At 35.3% G+C, this 17004-nt stretch overlaps 4 protein-coding genes across 4 annotated transcripts; 2 read left to right on the top strand and 2 right to left on the bottom strand.

The window, feature by feature from the left end:
* Nucleotides 1–2126: 2126 nt before the first annotated feature.
* Nucleotides 2127–3956, bottom strand: LOC140956097 (uncharacterized). Its single transcript, XM_073412292.1, has 2 exons — nucleotides 3187–3956; nucleotides 2127–3117 (listed from the first exon to the last, which is right to left on the bottom strand). The coding sequence occupies exons 1-2, from the start codon at nucleotides 3954–3956 to the stop codon at nucleotides 2127–2129; spliced, it is 1761 nt and encodes a 586-aa protein (XP_073268393.1).
* Nucleotides 3957–8267: 4311 nt separating this feature from the next.
* Nucleotides 8268–9720, top strand: LOC118035708 (probable glutathione S-transferase). The gene is made up of 2 exons (XM_035041326.2): nucleotides 8268–8705; nucleotides 9135–9720. The coding sequence occupies exons 1-2, from the start codon at nucleotides 8391–8393 to the stop codon at nucleotides 9477–9479; spliced, it is 660 nt and encodes a 219-aa protein (XP_034897217.1). The 5' UTR covers nucleotides 8268–8390; the 3' UTR covers nucleotides 9480–9720.
* Nucleotides 9721–11335: 1615 nt separating this feature from the next.
* LOC118035705 (probable glutathione S-transferase) lies at nucleotides 11336–12579 on the top strand. The gene is made up of 2 exons (XM_035041321.2): nucleotides 11336–11863; nucleotides 11970–12579. The coding sequence occupies exons 1-2, from the start codon at nucleotides 11345–11347 to the stop codon at nucleotides 12312–12314; spliced, it is 864 nt and encodes a 287-aa protein (XP_034897212.1). The 5' UTR covers nucleotides 11336–11344; the 3' UTR covers nucleotides 12315–12579.
* Nucleotides 12580–14659: 2080 nt separating this feature from the next.
* LOC118035711 (uncharacterized) lies at nucleotides 14660–15511 on the bottom strand. The gene is made up of 2 exons (XM_035041329.2): nucleotides 15070–15511; nucleotides 14660–14927 (listed from the first exon to the last, which is right to left on the bottom strand). Exons 1-2 carry the CDS (start codon nucleotides 15175–15177, stop codon nucleotides 14844–14846), a joined length of 192 nt encoding a protein of 63 aa, XP_034897220.1. The 5' UTR covers nucleotides 15178–15511; the 3' UTR covers nucleotides 14660–14843.
* Between the last annotated feature and the right edge of the window lie 1493 nt (nucleotides 15512–17004).

Raw genomic sequence — 17004 nt, 5'->3', positions numbered from 1 at the left:
AAATCCAAGCCAGCTTCACTTGGTCTTGGAGGCAAGGGTAGTGGTTTGAGATCCATGGGGGTGTAGGGTCGTCTCCCATATACTGCTTCAAATGGTGTGTGTCCTGTAGATTTATTAACAGAATTATTAATAGCAAACTCTGCTTGTGGGAGCACAAGGTCCCAGCTGGTTGCATGATCTGCAATGAGGCAACGTAGCAGGTTTCCCAAACTTCTGTTGAGGACTTCAGTCTGGCCATCTGTCTGCGGGTGGAATGCGCTGGAAAACTTTAACTTTGTCTCCATTTTGGACCATAAAGTCTTCCAAAAATAGCTAACAAATTTGACATCTCTGTCAGACACAATGGAGAGGGGTACACCATGTAGTCTGATCACCTCTTGTAAGAATAAAACTGCTACTTTGGATGCATCAAAGGTCTTGTTGCAGGGGATGAAATGAGCCATTTTTTAGAATCTATCAACTACTACCATAACTAAATCATTTTGTCGCACAGTCCTGGGCAATCCGAGAACAAAATCCACGCTAATATGCTGTCATGGGTGGTCTGGGATTGGGAGGGGTGTGTAGAGTCCGGCTTGGTTTTTGGTTCCTTTGTTTAGTTGACAAATCCTGCACCTATCAACCACTTTGTGCACATCTTTACGCATTCGAGGCCAGTAGAACCGATCAGCAACTATGGCAAATGTCTTGTCATAGCCAAAATGTCCGGCCCATCCACCACTATGGAGTTCGGTTATGATGAAGTCACGTAGTGAGCCTTTGGGGATGCAGAGCTTAGTACCACAAAATAAGTAATCATCCTTCAGTGAATAGTCTCCTCCAGTGATCGTGATTTTGGCTTGTAAATTGCTCCATATTGTGCAAAAATCATTGTCATCAGTGTATTGAGTCTTAATTTCTTCGAAGCCAGTAGTATGAGCTGAGAACATTTGTAGCAGGTGGGGTCGTCGACTTAGTGCATCTGCCACTTTGTTTTCTGTCCCTGCTTTGTGTTTGATGATGAAATCAAATTGTTGCAGATATGTTGTCCAACGAGAATGCCTTGGGTTGAGTTTGCTTTGAGAGCCAAGGTGTTTCAAAGAGTCATGATTTGTGTAAAGGATAAATTCTCTATGGATCAGGTAAGGACGCCAATGTTTAATTGTCTGAATCAAGGTATAAAATTCCATGTCGTATGTTGAATATCTCTGACGAGTATCATTGAGCTTTTCGCTGTAAAAAGCGATTGGATGTCCTTCTTGACTTAGAACCCCCCCCCCCCCGATTCCTATATGTGAAGCATCACAGGCGACTTCAAAGAGTTTGGAGAAATCAGGGAGTCTTAGTACTGGTGCATTCCCTAGCTTATCCTTGATGTCAGCAAAGGCTTTGTTTGCTGCTGTTGTCCATTTGAAATTGGTACCCTTTAGGCATTCGGTTATTGGGGCCATGATAGTGCTGAAATTACGGATAAAACGTCAATAAAATGTAGCTAGGCCATGAAAGCTACGGACCTCAGAGACATTTTGAGGTGTTGGCCAATTCTGAATGGCTTGTATTTTTGCGGGATCCACTTCAACACCTTTGCTGGAAATGATAAAGCCTAGAAAATAGACTTTCTTCTTCAGGAATGAACATTTGGCATGATTAATATAGAGTTGCTCTGCTTGTAATGTTGTTAAGACTTGCTCCACATGTGCTAAGTGATCCTGCAAACAGTTGCTGAAAATTAAGATATCATCAAAGTATACCACAACACATTTTCCCAGGAATGGTTTGAGAATTTGTGTCATAACACGCATTAAGGTGCTTGGTGCATTGGTTAATCCGAAGGGCATGACTAGCCATTCAAATAGCCCCTCTTTTGTTTTGAATGCTGTCTTCCATTCGTCTCCAGGACGAATGCGAATTTGATGATATCCGCTACGTAGATCAATTTTGGTAAAAATAGAGGCGCCGTTTAGTAAGTCCAACATGTCATCCAGCCAGGGGATTGGGAATCGGTATTTGACTGTTATTTTACTAATTGCTCGACTGTCAACACACATCCTCCAGCTTCCATCTTTTTTTGGTGTGAGCAGTACTGGAACTGCGCAGGGACTAAGGCTCTCTCGGATGAATCCTCTGTCCATTAGCTGCTGGACCTGTCAGTTGAGCTCCTCATTCTCCGCAGGGCTCATCCTGTAATGGGGTAAATTGGGTAAAGATGACCCTGGGATGAGATCAATTGTGTGTTGTACATCCCGCATTGGTGGCAGTTGGTGGGGCATCTCATCTGGCATGATGTCTTGGAATTTTTTCAGTATGGATGCTAGCTCCTTGGGCACTAGGCCATCAGTTTGTTTCACTTCACGCCTTACTACAAACAACAACATTTGTTCGCCATTGACAGCTTGAGAGAACTGCCTCATATTTAATACTGGCACCTGTTTTTGTGTTGTTTCAAATTCTACAATCGGTAGTGGGACTAAGACTAGCCTATTGCCTTTAAACTGGAAAGAGTAGGTATTGGTGTAACCATTATAAGAGACTCTTCTGTCGTAAAGCCATGGGCGTCCCAATAACATGTGGCAGACGGTCATTGGAATGATATCGCACCATGCTTCATCTACATACTCTCTTTCTAATGAGAACTGTACTAGGCAACGGTGTTTGACTAAGACTGAGTTGTGTTCATTAACCCAACTTATTCGGTAGGGAGATGGGTGTGTCTCGGTCTTCAAATGTAGTCGTTCTACTGCGGTTTCAGAGATTACATTCATACCACTGCCGTTATCGATTATCACATTGAGTGCTCTGCCCCCATGTTCTAGTCGCGTATGGAAGATGTTGGTGCGCAACCAGTCCTGATTTGTTCTGAGTTCAGTTTTATTTCCTGTTAATATTCGATGAATAACACAGCTTGGAAGATCAGAAGCGTCCAGGTGTTCCTCCTTCTCAGTTGCAAGGTCTTCAATTTTCTCTCCTTCCGCCTCCCCCATTACTGTTAGCTCTTTTTCACATATAAAGGCAAGCTTCTTATCTCTGGTGGGGCACACCACAGCATAGTATCCGAATCCTTTGCATTTGTAGCACTGTGGACCATCACTTGTAACCTTTGCTTTTCCTCTTTGTTCTCCCAGTATTGAGCCACTTGATCTGTCATATGGTAAGTGCGGTTTTTGGATGGAAAAGTTTGTCGAATGTCATGGTTTTCCCTCCATTGGCATGACTTTCTTTCCGGTTGTGATCCCTAATTGTTTCTCAATACGCAGTGCTAGTTGGTATGCTTCTTCCACCGTGATGAGTCTTGCGATTAGCATTTCTTTGTATAGTTCCCTACGTAGGCCATTGCGATATCGGGCTAGTGTCTGTTGATCGGTCTCTGTAATCCTGCTACGAACCGTCAATTCATGGAACCTATCTGTATATTGATCTACTATTAAGGCCCCTTGCCTTAGTTGCAGCATTTCTTCAAACATCATTTGTTCATAATCAATTGGTAAATATTTCTCTTTCAATCGTTCCTTCATCTCCTCCCAGTTTGAGATTGGTGGGCGTTGAGTTCGTCGCAGTTGTTCTTCTACGCTTCCCCACCAGACACGAGCATGTCCCTTTAATTTCATCCTGATATACCGGACTTTTCGGTCTTCCGATACATCAAACCAATCAAAGTAGTCTTCAATGGTAATTAGCCAATCTTCGAAAGCATGTGATTCCAGTTTTCCATAGAAGTCAGGCACATCCACCTTCATTCGCTTGGTGAGTTCATCGATTGGTTGAGTCTCCAGTCCTCGCCTGTTACGGTGTCGTGGAAGTTCTTCTCTATTATGGTGCAGGTGCTGTGGAACCTCTTCTCTGTGATGTTGTAGTCGGTGGTGTTGGGGTTCAACATCTCTATATTCAGCGTCCAGATTTTCCCTTGGTGCCTCTTCACGAAATTGTCCACGCCCCCTTCTATTGGGAGACCTTGCTCTACGTTCATCCACAGCATCCATTCGGTTAGCAAGTTGTTCTAACATAGTGGTGATATGGATGATTTGTTGTTGTAAGTTTGTATGTCCGCATGGGGAATTAGTAGGGGCTGAGCTGTTTGACATTGGATAGGAATTACCACTCCGGGTTACAGTCATGAACCGCTCTGATACCAATTTGGTGTAATTGCTCTCTGCTGCAACCTCTAGTTGCTTACAATGAAAACAATGAACTAATGCAGAATCTCTCTGTAGAGGAATCACTCCTGAATTTGTATTTAAGAATAGCAAATTGCTTGATTACAAAAACTGTCGTTTCTTATGTTATGTTCCCCTCTTAAATACCCTCTATTTAATGAATTATAATCTAATACGTAATTGAACTCTAATCCTAGTCTAACTAGGAAACTGCCAGCTAACTAAAATAATAACTACAGCTAGACTAAGAAATAATAACTACAGCTAGTAAGCTTTCACGGTTCCTTGGTTTCCCATGTTTATGTCTTCCAGTAGTCTTTGTGTGTTACAAGGTTCCTTCCTCTGTCTCCTCCTGATTTGCATCAGGAAGCACATTAATTATCATAGGCTTCGTTATGCTACACAGTGTTCTAGTACTGTTCTCCGTAAACTCTTCTTTGGCTACATCAAGAACTCCTTTTTAAGTATCAGAGTCTGATGCACGGTCACCTCAATGTTAGTGTTTGTTTGCTTTGGGTAGCTTTTGGAGCCCATTCTAGTAATTATTGTTGATGTTCTCTGGTATTGTTTTTTTTATTAATTTGTTTTTAATAATAATATTAATAATGTTATTATTAGATATTTGGTTTTTTTTTTTGTTATGTTCTTGTTTTTTTTTCTTTTTCTTTTTATTATAAATTATATTTACAGCTCACAAGTCATGAATACATTACCATCTACAACTTTCCATGTTATTTTTTAAAAATGTTTTCATTGATGTATTATTTTACTAAATTTTAATTTTTACTGTGCTAGAGTCGGAAGATGCTCTAAAAAACTAGACATATTTCCAAGGTAGACAAGAATAGGGTCGTTGACACGTGAGTAGTCATTTCTCAAGAAAATGACAATAATTTGATGTTTTCAAGAAAAATGATTGCAAGTTTATTTCAAAAAAAGTTTCGAGCCCGTATTTTGGTGGTTTCCAATATCCGAGCTTCCCGTGACACTGACAGATGGACCCATGGCAAAAACAAATCGTATTTAAATTGACTTGAAATTACCAAAGCTATCCTTAGTTTTCTTCATGCAAAACCTGAAAAAGTTTCAAATCCAAGGACAACAACCTCGATTTTTGATTTCCAATTTGATGATATCTCAGCAAATTCAAATAGCTTGAAAACAAATTTTATATATAGAATAATTTATTAATTTCATGATTTAGACAATTTAATTCAATTTCTTTAACTAAGATAATGTTTGTTTCCTGGAAAATAGTTTTCAAGAAACTATTTTCCAAACTTTCCTATGTTTGTTTGACATTAAAAAAAATTGGTCAACATAAAACACTTTCCGGTCAACGGAGTCAATGAAAAACACTTTTAGTCAAAGAAAAATTTGGCTTGGTTTTCAGGAAAGTGTTTTTCCCTTTAACTGTGTTTGTTTTCCGAAAAAGTGGTTTCTAGAAAATCACTTTCTAAAATTTTTTGTGTTTGTTTTGCCATTAGGAAAATTGGTCAATGAAAAACACTTTCCAATAAAAGGAAAAATTTGGCTTGGTTTTCAGGAAAGTGTTTTCCTAAAAAAATTTAGGGGGAAAACACTTTCCAAGAAATTGTGAAAAATTTAGAAATATCATTATTTACTGATTATATCAAATTTAATCCTCAAACTTTGATTGTTATATATATATATTTTTAAATATTTATTTTCAATTTTATCTCTTAAAATTTTATTTTTATATTAACTTTGGTCCTTATTTTTATAATTCTATTTGCTTTTTCCTTATCATTTTTTTATTGAAATTTTTTATTTATCAAATTTGGTCCTCATTCTTTTGATTATTACTTATTTTATTTGAAATAATTTAATGAAATATTGATTATTATTATTTTCATTTCTTCATCATTCATTTGTTTTTTTAATTTTTTAGATTTGATCTCTATTATTTTTGATTATTATTTATTTTATTTGAGATAATTTATGAAATTATATTTTTTTTTCAATTTCATTCTCATTCAACTTTTTAATTTGTAAGATTTGTTCCTTATTATTTTAATAAACTTGAGAAAAAATAAAATATTAATAAGTTATTTCCAGCTCATTTTCCATGACATGACCAAATACTGGAAAGTGTTTTTCAACTTATTTTTCATTACACTATCAAACATCGGAAAATACTTCTCCAGAATTCACTTTCCCCAGAATTCACTTTCCAGAAAACTACTTTTCAGCAAACAAAACGGCACCTAAAATGGTTTGGTAACTAGGATCTAGTATCTACCAAAAATCTTTTCTAGTGAATTTAAGGATTTTATGATGTTTAAATAAATATTTTTTAAAAAAATACAATAATATTTTAAAAATAAACTTTGAAAATAAATATATTATGAAGAACCTCCCTTTCTAAAAATTTCAATTGGTCTTTATAACTCATCACCTTCTTTGTCAAAGAGAAAAGATCAAAGAAAAATATCCTTTACTTGATCATAGGAGAAAATAAAATTTTATAAACTTGAATTATTGAGCCTAGAAAAGCCGAGTCTAACATATTATTAGACTGATACATGATTTGGAAATAGCGTTTAGCTAAACCTAAAAGAACTGGGCCTAACAGATTGTTATACCCAATATCTAGGCTCAACACTTGATCGAGCCCAAAAGATTTAAGTCTATCAGACTTATTAAAAGATGAGTTTAATAAATCACTAAATTGTAAAATATTATGTTTCTTATCTCTATTTGACCTGAAAATTTACTACAATATATTTTTTTATATATAATATTTCCTTGTAAAATTTTAATTTTATCTAATGTACGATTTCAAAAATATGTTTAATCTCACAAAACTAATTAGCAGACATTTTAAGATCAATTTAAACATAATTTAAATTCATATCATTAAATTTAATAAACTCATAAAATCAGATCAAATTTTATTAATTTTATTGATTTTACACGAGTTAAGTCCGATTTAGCATGTTAAAACTCTCAACTCGTAATTTCCGATTATAATTTCTCATATTTATGAATAATTATTTCATTCATTTTGTGAGGGGTAACTAACTCTGAGATTTCCTTGTCTATTTTTCAGGAGTCATTGACTGGTTGGTGTGATGATCAGTTGAAGACATAGAAAGGCACAAACATGAAAATGCGATGTGGTATCCAATTGCCCACTGGGCACTAGCACAGTACATTTTCCACTTATTTAATTAATTCGCCACAATAATTTTTTAAAATAATAAATTTAAATTTTATTAAAATTCTAGTATAAACACAGTACGAAACAATGTTTTAGGCACCCTTTGGAAACATAATGTTAATTGCGTTGCACAACAATTTAACTTTTTTAAAAAAAAAATGAATTTTTTTATATATTTTAGATTGTTTTAATACGTTAATTTTAAAAATAATTTTTAAAAATAATAATAACTAAACTCCCAAAGATTGAGTACATGTTAATAGTATATACTCAATAAAAAGCACACACTTTCAAAACGCCGAAGAAGAAATAACCAGCCCTCAAAAGCCTACTAAAAAATTCTATTCCTCTCTTTCTTTTTTTCTTTCTTTTTTGGTACTTCTCTGGATCAACTTGGCTACTTAGCTAATTCAAATAGAATGGATTTGATATTGTTTTATAAACTTTGATTAATTAAACGGATTTGACTTGAGATTCGAAGACAAAACTGTGAATTGTAAATTCTCAGGAAAATGACAATAATTTGATGTTCATAAGAAAATGATTGCAAGTTTTTTTTTCTTTTTTGAAGTTTCGAGCCCAGATTTGGTGGTTTCCACATTCGATCGAGCTTCCCATGACACTGACATATGGAACCATGGCAAAAACAAATCGTATGTAAATTGACTTGAAATTACCAAAGCTATCGTAAGTTTTCTTCTGGCAAAAACTGAAAAGGTTTGTTGGCAAGATTATTGCTTAATTTGAATAATAATAACAAACATACTCTCGTTATCATATATTTTACTTTCCCTACACAATCCCCCTAATAAAATATATATTGATCGTACATAATATGAATTCCGGTGATAATTTCTCAAATTTATGAATAATTATCTCATTTTTCCAGGGTAATTAACTCTGAGATTTCGGGAATCATTGACCGGTTGGTGTGATGCAGTTGAAGACATAGAAAGGAACAAACATGAAAATGATATGCTATAAAGATTTCTACTCTCCACTGTCAAGAGCACAGCCATTCTGAAAGGCGAGAAAAAACTATCTGTGATTCAGTTTTACTCCTTTTCACAACAACAATGGCTGATGAGGTGACACTGCTGGATTTCTGGGCAAGCCCTTTTGGCATGAGAGTCAGAATAGCACTGGCAGAGAAGGGAGTCAAGTATGAGTACAGTGAACAGGACTTGAGGGACAAGAGTGCATTGCTTCTTCAGATGAACCCAGTCTACAAGAAGATTCCAGTTCTCGTCCACAGAGGAAAACCAGTTTGCGAGTCCCTTATTATTGTTCAGTATATTGATGATGTGTGGAGGGACAAGGCTCCTTTGCTACCTTCTGATCCTTATGAAAGAGCTCAGTCCATGTTCTGGGCTGATTTTATTGATAAAAAGGTATGGATATATATATATACACACACCTTTTATGATTTTGTTGATATGTTTTTACTGTAATATCATTTTTGTGCTGTAAAAATGAATTCTTTGAGGTCATTTCAAAATGTTTTTATTTTATATTGGAAAGCGTTTTCAGAGATTATTTCAAAATGTTTTTATTTCTTATCAGAAATAAAAATATTTTTACATCCCATGTTAGAAAAACACAAAATATCACTGAACTTAAAACACTTAAACTTACTGGATTTTCTAGCTGGTATTTTCCTTGTTGTTTTTGCATCCCTCCTTTCGAGGAAGAACCTATTGAATCCTGGTGGATAGTAATTTTATGTGGGTAAATATCCTTAAGGACATTGGTTGTGGACGTCTAATTAGGTTTTGTGTTCTGCTATATTATTTTTGTGATGAAGTGCTGTGAATCTCCAGATACATGATCTTTCTAGGAAGATATGGACAACAAAAGGAGAAGAACTGGAGGCGGCAAAGAAGGGTTTCTTTGAATGCCTTGAGTTATTGGAGGGAGAACTAGGAGAGAAGCCTTATTTTGGAGGTCAGACTCTGGGGTATGTGGATATTGCCTTTCTTCCTTTCTGTTGCGGGTTTTCTACTTATGAGACCATCGGAAACTTCAGCATCGAAGCTCAATGCCCCAAGATCATTGCATGGGCTAACAGGTGCCTGAAAAAAGAGAGTGTAGCCAAGTCTCTTGCAGAACCTGGAAAGGTCCACGAGTTGGTTTTGGAGATAAGGAAGAGCCTTGGGTTTGATTGATTACAAGGATATGGTCAAGGCAGTATGTTGTTTTTTTTTGGTTTTAATTAGTAGTTCATGTTGGAGTTGTTTCTGTTACGAATAATATTGAACTTTCTGTAATTCTGTGGCACTTGGCTTTGCTCCTTGGTTGACTAGGAACTGGATATGTCCAGACCAGCTTCAATCTTATTTGTTTGTGATGTGTGCTTTGCACGCTTTTCCTTGAATCTGAACTAGCTGCCATTTCCTTGGATCTGAACTAGTTGGTATTTGTATTTGATTTGCTAATTTTTGCTCGGAAAAGGGAAGGTTTGAGAATTTATTAGATTAATTTGGCACTCAACGCACACAAAGCCTCATGTTAATATGGAAAGATTTGGCATTCAATGATATATATTTATATATATCCTCAAGTTAATTTTCTTATACCAAGTTTTAAGTAGTTCAATCACATTACAATACAAAATAAACTACAACTCATGGGTTCTCTGTTTTCTGTTGATGCTCGAAAATCAAAGAAGGGAAGAACACTAGAGCAGCAAGGGTAGGCAAAGCATATATTTTTTTAATTTCTTGTTATTATGATCAATCATATATCTGATCAATCCTTAATTCGAGTCAAATAACGGGATTGATCATCGTTTATTGTGTCACTGTATAACGCAAATTCTAATGTCCCTAAATTAGCAGAATACTTAGAGGGCTCAATCAAAACAAAATTCGAGTAAAAGGGTTTGTTTATCTATCTCATGTAAAAGGAAACAATGGCCAAACAAATGAAAATTCCAAGTGGAGTGATCTCTTCTGTACCAACCGACAATGCCAAGCTTTCTGGGAAGAAGCAGCTGTAAAATCTAAGAACTTTCAGTTTTTTTGTCACAGTACAAATAACACAAGATATTAGTTTCAAAGCTTCGTTTTGCTACACAGTGTAAATTGTGTTTCGCGTGATGAAAAAAAAATTATTAGTTTTAAAGCTTTTTCATGCGAATCACAACTTGCATCACAGAAGCACTGCGTAGTACTGTTCTCCACTAGCAATCTGGTCGTGGTTTGAGACCAGACCATCGACAAATAGAGAATTGAAAATTAATCTCCATTTTATGCTTTAATAAAACTAAGCCAGTCTCAATGTCAACCCTTCCATCTGCATGGATATTGATCCTGTCTTATCAATGGAAGGAGTCTCCACCTTCCTAGGCATATCCAACCAAAGAAACCGTAGCCATTAGTGTGCCAGGCCTGATAGCCATGAATTCTGCCAACTTTTCTTTGGCTACATCAAGAACTCCTTTCAAGTATGGCTACGCGAGTCATCTAAATGTGTTAGTGTTTGTTTGTTTTTGAATGGCTTGTGTAGTTCCTTCCAGGTATTGTTAATGACGTTTCTTAGAATCGTTGGATTTTTCCTATGATATTAATGATGTTATTATTAGATCTTTAATCTGACTGCATGGTCTTAATTTCTCTTCTTCTTCTTTTTTTCTTTTTTTTATTGAAAATTATTTCAGTCTATTTTATTTTTGAGAGGACTAGAAATGATATTTATATCTCACAAGTTATAAATATCATCCGCAACTCTCCATGTTATTTTTAAAAATATTTTCTACTAAATTTTAGTTTTTACTGTGCTAGAGTCCGAAAATACTCTAAAAAACTAAACATATTTCAAGTCAGACAAGAATAGGGTTGTTGACACGTGAATGGTCAATTCCGAAGAAAATGACAATAATCTGATGTTCACAAGAAAATTCTTGCATGCATATTCGTTATCAAATCATTTATGCACCTGCTAACAACTAACTATGAGATTTCCTTGTCTATTTTTCAGGAATCATTGACTGGTTGGTGTGATGTAGTTGAAGACATAGAAAGGAACAAACATGAAAATGCGATATGGTATCTACTTAATTGCCCACAGGGCAGTACTAGCACAGCACATTTTCCACTTATTTATTTCCGCCACATCTTTCTGCAAAGATACATATGCTATAAAGATTCCTACTCTCCACTGTCAAGAGCACAGCCATTCTGAAAGGCGAGAAAGAACTATCTGTGATTCAGTTTTACTCTTTTTCACAGCAACAATGGCTGATGAGGTGACACTGCTGGATTTTTGGGCAAGCCCTTTTGGTATAAGAGTGAGAATAGCGTTGGCAGAGAAGGGAGTCAAGTATGAGTACAGTGAACAGAACTTGAGGGACAAGAGTGCATTGCTTCTTCAGATGAACCCAGTCTACAAGAAGATTCCAGTTCTCGTCCACAATGGAAGATCAGTCTGTGAGTCCCTGATTATTGTTCAGTATGTTGACGATGCATGGAAGGGCAAGGCCCCTCTTCTGCCTTCTGATCCTTACCAGAGAGCCCAGTCCAGATTCTGGGCAGATTTTATTGACAAGAAGGTACGTATGCATGGGAACTGGACTTCGCAAGGTCTTTTGTTCTAGCTAGGTGCTGTTTAATTAGTCCGCTTTACAATATGAGCTGTGCTATGAATCTTAATTTCAGGTATTTGAGATTACTAAGAAGATATGGACAACGAAAGGAGAAGAACTGGAGGGAGCAAAAAAGGATTTTATCGAGTGCCTCAAGCTGCTGGAAGGAGAGCTCGGAGACAAGCCTTATTACGGCGGAGAGAACCTTGGGTATGTGGATGTGGCGTTCGTTCCTTTCTACTGCTGGTTTTATGCCTATGAGACCTGTGGAAGCTTCAGTATAGAGGCAGAGTGTCCCAAGATCATTGCATGGGCTGAGAGATGCATGCAAAAAGAGAGTGTATCCAGGTCTCTCGAAGACCCCAAAAAGGTGTACGAGTTCGTCTTGGAGCTCAGGAAGAGGTTTGGGGTGGATTAAGAGGAAACACAAATGCATCCGTGAGCAGACGATCAGTATGATTTCCTCATGGTGGAGTTGTTTTTCTTTCGAATAATGGGAGCTCTTCGTGGCTGTGCCTTCTCTTCTGTTGTTTCTATTATGATGCTGGAGCATGGAGCATGGAGCATGGGAGCACTTCGTTGTGACTCGGCCTGGCAGAGTTTGTGGAGTTGTCTTCGGCTCTTTTGCCTCTCTTGTCGTTCTGTTAATTTTCACTATTTATTAAAATAATGTGTTGAGATTATTTTACTGGCACAGGATTATTACTGAAACTCGTTCAAATCGTATTTTATTAAAATTTAAAAATTATTTTTGCTTAAATTTAATATTTTTAAATAAAAAATATTTTAATGGTGCTAAGTTTAGAAAAGATTCTAGTAATCACTCTCGGGTTTTGTTCTTTGTAAATTTGAGAATTGAAGAATTACAATTTAATTTTTTTGAAGTACTAGTTATTATTTCGTTAAATCTTTGAATATTTTTTTAAAAAAAAAACATCTTAATAAGTTTTTTAAATTCATTAAATAATCTCATGGTTCATGCTTTGATTTTCATAATGTATAATGGAACAAACTAATTACATAAAAAAATCCTCCAGTACAAATAGAATAATTAGAAGACATGCGTTTTCTAACTCTACTGCTCAAAATAGGGCGTTAGATGATGGATCTCCTAACAAACAAGGTGATTGACATAGCAGAACTTACGAGGGATTCTTGATTTTTTGTAGTTGTCCCTCAAAATTATTTGACATTACTGCTTTTATACTCCCTCGTAATTCTGATTTGAATCACCCTGAGAAGTTGTGAGTTAGAAACGATTACTGATTATTAGTTGATTTTTGCAACGAATATTTTGTCATGTCTGCTAAAAAACACATGAATGATCTTGTTTCCCTTCCCGAATTCAACATTAATTGAAAAAAGCATCCTCATTGCATATCTGGCCATCACGAATCTGTTGGCCTAGCAACATGATAAAGCTAGCAAACTTCAATGATTGATTGATATCCCTTTGGGTTTTGGGATACTGGAAAATCTGTGGTGCAAACTAAACGAAGGCATTTTCTCTGCTGAAGTTGATGAGAATTACCAAGGGCAACTGGTAGGCAGGTGACAAACAGCAATCACAGAGGGAACTTGTAAGAATAGCACAGTTACCAGTGCCCGTGCCAACAGAAGAACATTCAAATACTCCATCAGTTGGTAAAGACTAAAGAACACCATGCCCGTAACCAATGGGACAATTAGCTAGACTTTTGAAATCATGATCATCCTTAGAAATGCCTGCAATAATAACAGGGGATTTGATTGCAGGTAATATCTATGGATCTGCCAAAAGCTTGTGACTCTTCTAAAACGCATGTCAATTTGATTTTCATGACAACTATGCTATCTGAATCTCTACTTTGACTGATCTTGAAGCTGCACTCACCTACCATTGATTGACAACAGCATACTTTTAATGGTGCAATTGACAACTTAACACTGCCTCTTGACATCAAATCCAAACATTTTCAAGAAAACATGAGTTTCCAAATTAGAAGAAGATATTGAGGCAATTGACATGATATTCACATGTCTGTTGCCTCAGATGTTAAAACAAATGGCTTTGAGCCTGTGAATTTTGTGAAATCTCCATCTCTTCCACAGAAATCATCATTTTCCACCAACCCCATTTTCTTTTTGATTAGTCTCTTGCATTAGTAAGAAAACACAAATATTTGCTTGCTGATTTTCATACATCAAGGCAACACCAAACAATGCCCTGAAACCTATCTACATATTTGAATTAGGAGGATCAATCAAATTGCCTTTTAGTAGATGCATGTAGCTACAAGAACCGGATGCATATGACATGATTCCAAATATCAAAATTTACAATAAGAAACTGCCTCGTCCTAGAGAGAAGTTGGAAAGATCACTACGAAAATTAATCCATCAAGTCTATTGCTGAGAAAATTTGAAGGCATAACAATAAGTTAACCAAATCCATCCATGAACATTCTTTCCTTGGGACCTTCATGGGAATGCAGATTGATCCGTGAGAAAGTACATTGACACAAAGTTTCAAGATGAATCAATGAGTTCTCTACACATTCAAAACAAGACACATTCAAATCAATGAGTTTTCTGCGTATCAATTACTGGATAACAGAATTTCCAAAACTCCAGACTGATATTTCAACCCTGGACTGGCACCTACTCAGCCATAATGGTATAAGAGCTGCCAATGAAGCATCAAAGTGATGCTGACAACCTAGTTGTAATGGACAGCAAACAAGCCAACAATTTCCCAATATTGGTGATCAACTACAATCCATCTCAAGTAAAGTCAAAAGCTCAACCAATATGCTAAACCAACAACAAATCCATAATTCTCTAACATTCTTGGTGTTCATTTTAATTAGATTGCTATGATGTAGTGGAACATTACTTCTATTTTCTTTCACTTTCCACCCTTTTCTCAGCAACCAAAAAGAAAACTAAAAATAAAAGAAAAGGAAAACTACATGGATTCCTCGAGCTGTTTCAACTCCTCTTTCTTCTTCAATTCCTTTTCATACTCTCTCAATCTCTCCTTCATCTTTTCCTGTTACAAAACAAACAAAAACAAGCAAACCCCATGTTACTAAAATCATAACTTTTTCACTTTAACAACTTTGAATTCCAAAAAGTTCCATCTTTCTCAGTAAACAAACAGAAGCTCAAAAGATAGAAAAAGAAGTTTTAACCTTGTAGCTGACTTCCACCCGGTGCATAACATAGAACCCAAGAGCCCCACCAAGAATTGTTCCAGTTATGATCCTTACATAACCCCATTTCTGTGAATTCAACGCCATTTTCTTTTCTCTTGCTTTCTCTGTAACCAAACACAGGTCTTCTTGGTCACTGCTTTTGTATTCTCTTTGCGATAAAAGCGCACCGTTTAGGAAAGGAGATGTCAGAGGCTATCGATGTGGAGCAGACGCGGTGGGGGTGGGGGTGGGAGTGACGGTGCTGATTTATTTGGCGGTGGTCCGGTGGTGGCAGAAGCGGTGGTCTTAGTGGATGATCTCTGTTTATAGATTAGAAAAAGTTGGTAGGCCTAACATACAATGCGCTCAGAGCCCTTTACAACCAATATGGGCCTATAAGAGGCCCAAAGTGAATAAATTATTTAGGATATAGAGGTGGAAATGACGTTCTCCAATTCAATGGATCTCCTGGATTTACTTGTATGTATATATATATATATATATATATATGTGTGTGTGTGTGTGTGTGTGTGTGTGTGTGTGTGTGTGGTTTTTTCTAAGATTATATTTATTTATTAAATATAAACTATTTTATTTTTGTATGGCCTATGTATGTATTTAATGAAAATTGATCTTGAAGAAAAATAAAGTAAACTTTTAATTGAGATTTATGAAAATTGACTTTCTTATAAGTTTAGACTAGTATAAAGTTTATAAGAGAGTTTTTGTTTTTATAATTTAACTTGTTTTTTGAAAGTGTTTTCCAAATTATTTTTTTAATCTAAAAAAGCATTAAATTAATTTTTTTATATTTTTTTATTCTCTTGATGTAAAAAAACACATGAAAAAACATCATTTAAAAACATTTTTAATTTAAAATCACTATTATAAAACATTTTGAACTGCATTACCAAGCATACACTAAAACCTTCATAAATAAAGAGGTGGAAGATGTATCCTTTATTTTTATATTCATAAGTAAATTAATAGAGAAAAAAAATATTCATTTTTTCAAACAATTAATTAAACAACCTATAACTATCATAATCTAATAAAGGTTATAACTAACTAGTTAAACAAGGATTTTACTTAATTGGTCTAACACATAAAAAAAATTATCAAGGATTCCTCCTTGCACTAGGATTTTAATTAATATAAAAGATGAAAAACATTAGTAAGAAACTAAAAGAAATCAGGATTTTGCATGGCGTATATGTGCTATGCAAATACCTTAATTCAATATGGACTTTAACAATCCTTTTTTTTTTGTTTTAGGTTATCGATCTTCCAATTGTAGTTTCATTTTCCCCTAACAAGAAAGTCTTTTAAGGTCAATTGGTAGCCAATTGCATATAATTTGTTAACAAAGGGCAAGATTAAAACATGGGGGATCAAAGTGAAAACAATAATGAACATAGGTGGCGGTTTCATAATTAGTACACAAACTTTTCTTTGGTTCTTCATACTTTTCAAAGTATCAGGTTTTCAATCCCTTTTCTTTTTGAATTTTTTATTTTGGTCCGAAAAAATATGTTTTCTATTTTTAGTCCCTGATATGAGTAATGAGAGAGAAATTCACTGGATTTTAATGGTAGGTAGAGAAAACCATCATTGACGCCAATTTCAATGTCATTCTTAATTAGTGTCAATAAATTCTATTCAATTGGAAAGTTTCACTTAGATGTTCTTTGGCATTTCAATTACCCAGGATAAAAGATTTGTACTCAATTGATTTAGGTTTTTGGATTGATTTTAGGGTTATTTAAAATGGGTTTAACAAGGTTTATAAAGTATTTTCTAGGTATTTGGGACAATAATTTGGTTGAAAAATAAATTTTTAGGAACAAAATATCCATGACATGATTTTTCAACAACCTCATGGTCGTCGTAAACCGAGTCAGTAAACAACACATTATCTGTGATATTGTTTTA

Source organism: Populus alba, chromosome 11 (genome assembly GCF_005239225.2).
Source record: "Populus alba chromosome 11, ASM523922v2, whole genome shotgun sequence".
NCBI lineage: Eukaryota > Viridiplantae > Streptophyta > Magnoliopsida > Malpighiales > Salicaceae > Populus > Populus alba.
The sequence above is the reverse complement of the archived record's forward strand: the minus strand, read 5'-3'. Positions and strand labels throughout refer to the sequence as shown.

Coding starts and splice junctions, on each gene's coding strand:
- LOC140956097 (XM_073412292.1), bottom strand. CDS start 3,956: ATGGATGCTGTGGATGAACGTAGAGCAAGGTCTCCCAATAGAAGGGGG. Junction 3,118..3,186: donor ACAACCGGAAAGAAAGTCAT/GCCAATGGAGGG, acceptor ACCATATGACAG/ATCAAGTGGCTCAATACTGG.
- LOC118035708 (XM_035041326.2), top strand. CDS start 8,391: ATGGCTGATGAGGTGACACTGCTGGATTTCTGGGCAAGCCCTTTTGGC. Junction 8,706..9,134: donor CTGATTTTATTGATAAAAAG/GTATGGATATAT, acceptor GTGAATCTCCAG/ATACATGATCTTTCTAGGAA.
- LOC118035711 (XM_035041329.2), bottom strand. CDS start 15,177: ATGGCGTTGAATTCACAGAAATGGGGTTATGTAAGGATCATAACTGGA. Junction 14,928..15,069: donor GGGTGGAAGTCAGCTACAAG/GTTAAAACTTCT, acceptor GTTTTGTAACAG/GAAAAGATGAAGGAGAGATT.
- LOC118035705 (XM_035041321.2), top strand. CDS start 11,345: ATGAAAATGCGATATGGTATCTACTTAATTGCCCACAGGGCAGTACTA. Junction 11,864..11,969: donor CAGATTTTATTGACAAGAAG/GTACGTATGCAT, acceptor TCTTAATTTCAG/GTATTTGAGATTACTAAGAA.